This window comes from Lonchura striata, chromosome 1A (assembly GCF_050655825.1).
Source record: "Lonchura striata isolate lonStrDom1 chromosome 1A, ASM5065582v1, whole genome shotgun sequence".
NCBI classification, from domain to species: domain Eukaryota; kingdom Metazoa; phylum Chordata; class Aves; order Passeriformes; family Estrildidae; genus Lonchura; species Lonchura striata.
The window spans coordinates 18,932,760-18,937,603 of record NC_140741.1 but is presented as its reverse complement, the minus strand read 5'-3'; the positions used below and the strand labels follow the sequence as shown (position 1 = coordinate 18,937,603).

The window sequence follows — 4,844 nt, the reverse complement described above, 5'->3', positions numbered from 1 at the left end:
GCGTCAGCCGTGCGCGCCGGCTCCCCTCGGGCGGCGCCGCTGCTCCGCCGCGGCCCGGCGCGGTGAGCGGGGCCGGGCGGGCTCCGGGGTGCCGGGCGGGCTCCGGGGTGCCGGGTGGGCTCCGGGGTGCCGGGCGGGCTCCGGGGTGCCGGGCGGGGCCGTGTCCCCGGGAGCCGCAGCCCTCGGGAGCCGCAGCCCTCGGGATCCGCAGCCCTCGGTCCCGTCCCGGCGGGAAGCGGGGCCGGCCCGGCCTGAGGCGAGCGGCGCACGCCGCGGGCTGAGCTCCGCGGCGGCCTGGTCTTCCCCCCTTGCTCCTGGGAAATCCAGAAGTAACGCGGGGGAAAGGGCGTTCTGCTGGCGTTCCGAGTGGGAAGGGAGCGATCCGAAAGAAGCGGGTGGATCGGGAATGAAGAATAAGCAGCGCAGGGCGGGGGCGCTGGGCTGTGGGTGGGCGTGGGGAGCCGGGAGCGGGGCCGCGGCAGCGCTGGACGCGGGTTCTGGGTTAGGTGTGCTAACTCCTGGCGGGCCATGCTGGGGATGTCACTGCTGGAGGTGACAGTACGAAAGCAGTCTTTAGTCTCACAGATGTTGCATCTCACAGAGTCACCCTAGAACTGGCTTTTGATAGCTCTGGGAGTCTGCAGCCTTTGCTTTGCTTCTCTCCCAAGCGTTCTTAGTCGGGCAAGGGTTAATGGAGTCCCCAGCCTCAGCTTGGGCTGTTACAATTCCTTCAGCGAGACAGAAGTGAAAATCGGGTTCCTCAGAAATGAAAATCAGGTTCCTCAGACCACAGGTTTGCTAAAGGTATTTTCATTTTAAGGTTGCAGTAAGTAGAGATTAAGCAAGTTGCACGTTTGAGTCTGGTGATAAAGACACACTTTTGGAGTCCTGTGATGAAGAGTTTGGGGGACAACTTGTTGCTTTGTCTCTGAATGTAGGAATTAGAACTGGCTGTTCTGAAAGAGATGATTAGGAATTAGTGATTATCCCCCTTGTAATAGATGCTCACGTTGAACTGTTGCCCTGCAATCATTTAAAAGCTTCTGTATTCTCACACTAGGCCTACTGCCTTAGTCCGATGTCTCATGCTTTGCCTTCCTTTTTGTTACTTTCACCATTATTCTCTCTTCTCAAATTACTTATATTATTTCATGCTTGATTTTTTTTCTGCTTCATTTAGAGTGCTTTGCTAACACAGTAAATCAAAGCATGTCCTCCAATGTATATGTACATGAGGTTATGAATACTTCAAATTTGTATTATTAAACAGCAGGCTCTGTGTAATCATACTGAAGGGGACTTAGCACTGTCCTGATGATTACTCTTATCCATGATCTTTAATTTGTTATGCTTATATTCTGGAATCAGCTGTGCAATATTTTTTAAAACAAGAATTTTAAATTTTTACCTCAGTGTCATGCTCTTGAAGGAACCTGCTTAATTTTCTGAAGACTTATCATTCATACAAAAAGGGAAAGTACAGACAAGATACTGCTTCAAATACAGGATTATGGGATTCCTATTCTTGTCTACTACAACCCATTCTGCAAAGAGAGAGTAAAGAAGACTTAAAATGGGGAGGGTTAGGAAAGCTGAGATAACACTCTTCTCATGCTACTTTAGCAGATTGGATGTTGTGTGGTGGCCAAATATCAATGGTTTTGTCTTTGGGGCATTTTTGTTGCAGATGTTTTTCGGTGAGAGATGAAATGGGAAGCTGCTGATTAATTTTCTTGGAATCTGGCATAGGAAAACTACTGTTTTCCTCTCAAAAAGAATAGGCATCGTGAGAGACTGAAAAGAAAATGGAGAAAAAGCTGATGAAGATGATCAAGGGGAAGGAATTGAGATGGAAAAGATCTGTGTGATCCATATAGAGAAACATGATTTGTTTATAGCCCATTGTTACATGGATTATAACAATGTTTTAAATAGGGTGAGAAACTTCCCTGAGGAAAAACTTCCAGGTCCTTTTCTCTGTATGTTCAAGTGGTGCCTTACCTTGTGCTTGTGTAGCAGTCGGTGGTACCACACGGGTGCAATTTTTGGCAGAACTCACACTGTAATTGTTGCTGTGGATTGAGTTTAAGGGTGTCTTGAACAAGCTGAGTAGATTCTGCTAATAAACCATGCTAGCCATGGTAAATTGTGATGCAGTGGACTTCTATAGTTGGTATTGCTGTCTGGAGGCTGGGAATTGTCCCTGAATTCATGTAGATGTTCTTTATATGCAGGATTACATGCTCAAGTATTAGACTGATTTTATGCAAGGAACGTGTGATGTCGAATGAGTGATCAGTGTATGATACATTCCTTTGTTGGCCTAATTGTGGGATAGCTTGTTCTGCTCCGAGTTGGGTGAAGAGCTGTGGCTCTTCTGTTTGCTTTTGCAGGAAGGTCCACGTGTCTGTGTGTGCCCAGTGCTCCTGGGGAGATGTCCAGTGTTTCCAGCTACGCCCTTCGCATGGCCCGGCTGAGTGCCCAGATATTCGGCGACGTTGTCAGGCCCACAGACTCCAAATCCATGAAGGTGGTGAAGCTGTTCAGCGAGCAGCCCCTGGGCAAGCGGGAGGAGGTGTACAACTGGTACCCCCCTCACAACACCTACTACGCCCTCATGAAGAAACTCCGCTACTTCGGGCTCTACAGGTGCTTCCTGTGCTTGGAGGGTGGGAGCAGGATTGGAGATGGGGGAGTGGGAGCAAGACTGGAGTCTCGTTGCAGTTGTTTTCCTCAAGGACAGTGTTTAGTTCTGAATATGGTGGATACTGAAATAGGCACTTAATTGTTGGCAGTGAGGGCAAGGAGAGCAAAAAAGTGATTGCTGTCTAACTTTTATCATAATTGGAACCTTTTGTGAGAAAGACTTGAGGTTTAGTTGTGGGCAGGCAGTTACCTAAGAAATAGTTCCTGCTTTTGCTTTGTGGGGAAGAGAATAAAGCTTTCTGATAGACAGGAGATGGGTCTGTAGTTCTAAATGTGGCAAATTAATGTGCTACAAAGAGGTGATGTTAACACCAGACTTACCATATATCTGTGTCATTCATCAGCTAATAAGTGAAATTTAGAAGAGACAGAAAGTCTCTGTTAGGCCAGAGGGCCTTTTTATTCTTCAAAATAAATTAAATTAAATTTGAATGTGATTTAGTCTTGTTAATTCCAGCTTCATCCAAACCAGTTGTCTAATTTCTAAATTAACTCCCACAGTCTGTATCAGGGAGAATTGTACTGCTGAAGAGCATCAGCAGGAGTCAAATGCAGTTCTTTCACTTCAATCAGGTCACACTAAAAAAATCTTTAAAAGTGAGGCTGCAAACCCTGTATAGTCAAAACAGATTACTTGTCACTAGTATGACAATAGTAACCATCAAGGATTGCATCCAGGTAGGTGTGCCAACATTTTCTAGACTGGCTGTTTGTTTACACAGAAAGCCTCCATGTGATGCTAATGTTCTTTACTCTTCTCCTTTCCCTATTAAGTTCCTTCTCTAGCTGTATACAGAGAGTTGGTAGAAGAAAAAAAAATGTGTAATGAAGAATCATAGACTAATGGGGCCAGTAATAAATCACAAGCTTTTTGTTTCTATTTAGAGAAGTTGTGTTTAAAAATAGCAGTGCAGCAATCTTAGGCCACATAGGATGCAGTCATGATTTGTGAAAATCACTTTGCACTAAAAAACACATGGACAGATTAATACAACTAATTAGAAAGTGATTGAGGATTAATTATCCCTGCCAGCCCCTTCATCCTCCTCCTATTTTACTCTCTTATTAGGATTCTCCCAGTACTGATGCCATCTTCATAACTCATTCCTGAAGTCACCTGAGAGCAGTGCCATGTGCTGTAATTACTGCACAGCATAGCCCTGTTTCCCTAGGAGCTAATGACCCAAACACAAGAGCACAATGTGCTCTGGCTGCACTACTGAGCTGGCTAACAAGGGGGAAAATCTTATTCTTGTCTCTTGCTGATTTTTGCATTTTACTGCTCATTTAAACAAAGGGGATCAAAAAATGCAACTGAAATAATACATATGTGCACACACCCTTTATTGCTGAAAAGGACAACCCTGTTAGTTCTGAAAGTATCAGAGGAAATCTCTCATGTTGTTATTCAGTGATACTGCCTGCAATAACATGGAATACATTGCATGAAGCTTCAGTACAGACTTCATGGTTAAAAAAATCTGATTTTTGTTTTTTATCTTTAGCATATAGTTCAAAGAACCATTGGTATCTCTGCATCCCAAGAAAAAGAATAAACTGTATTCCTTCTTCCCCACCTAGGGATGAGCATCAGGACTTCAGGGAGGAGATGAGGCGACTGAAAAAGCTCCGTGGGAAGGAAAAACCAAAGAAGGGGGAAGGAAAGAGAGCTCTCAAGAAGAAATAGTGCTGCTTGAACAGTGTAACTGACTTCTCTAGAAATGCTGGGGAGTGGCTGGAGAAGGCTTGGCATGTGAGCTGCATGTGGGGCACAAGAAACACGCTGTGAAATTGCGGACTCCACCTTGGGAATGCATTTGGGTCTTTGAAGTTTTACTGGTTTTGAATTTCTATACTTCAAATATACTCTATATTGCAGCACAGTAATAAAAAAAGAAGTGCTCAGTGTTTTTCTTGAAACCAGCTGTAGCTGTTTCAGTTTTTCTTGATCTGGAAATTGTTTACTTTTCATTGTCTGTTTTACTTTCTTGATATCAACACTTTTGTATGCGTCCACAAAAAAACAAGGATTTCTGCTTCTGCAGCTGCTTGTCAATCTTACCTGTTATAATTAGCTTCATTTCAGGTAGCTCTAGTGCTATTTTTTAATGGTTTTTTTAAGGTTTTAGGTTTTTTAA

At 44.5% G+C, this 4,844-nt stretch overlaps 1 protein-coding gene across 3 annotated transcripts; it reads left to right on the top strand.

The window, feature by feature from the left end:
* MRPS33 (mitochondrial ribosomal protein S33) lies at positions 1-4,626 on the top strand. 3 transcript variants are annotated; one of them, XM_085568209.1, is made up of 4 exons: positions 1-329; positions 669-804; positions 2,394-2,649; positions 4,288-4,626. In XM_085568209.1, exons 3-4 carry the CDS (start codon positions 2,435-2,437, stop codon positions 4,391-4,393), a joined length of 321 nt encoding a protein of 106 aa, XP_085424335.1. In that variant the 5' UTR covers positions 1-329; positions 669-804; positions 2,394-2,434; the 3' UTR covers positions 4,394-4,626. The 3 variants fall into 3 exon arrangements, with proteins under 3 accessions (XP_085424335.1, XP_021407634.1, XP_021407635.1); XM_021551959.3 differs by lacking the exon at positions 669-804 and having other exon boundaries at positions 1-62; XM_021551960.4 differs by lacking the exon at positions 669-804.
* Positions 4,627-4,844: the final 218 nt, after the last annotated feature.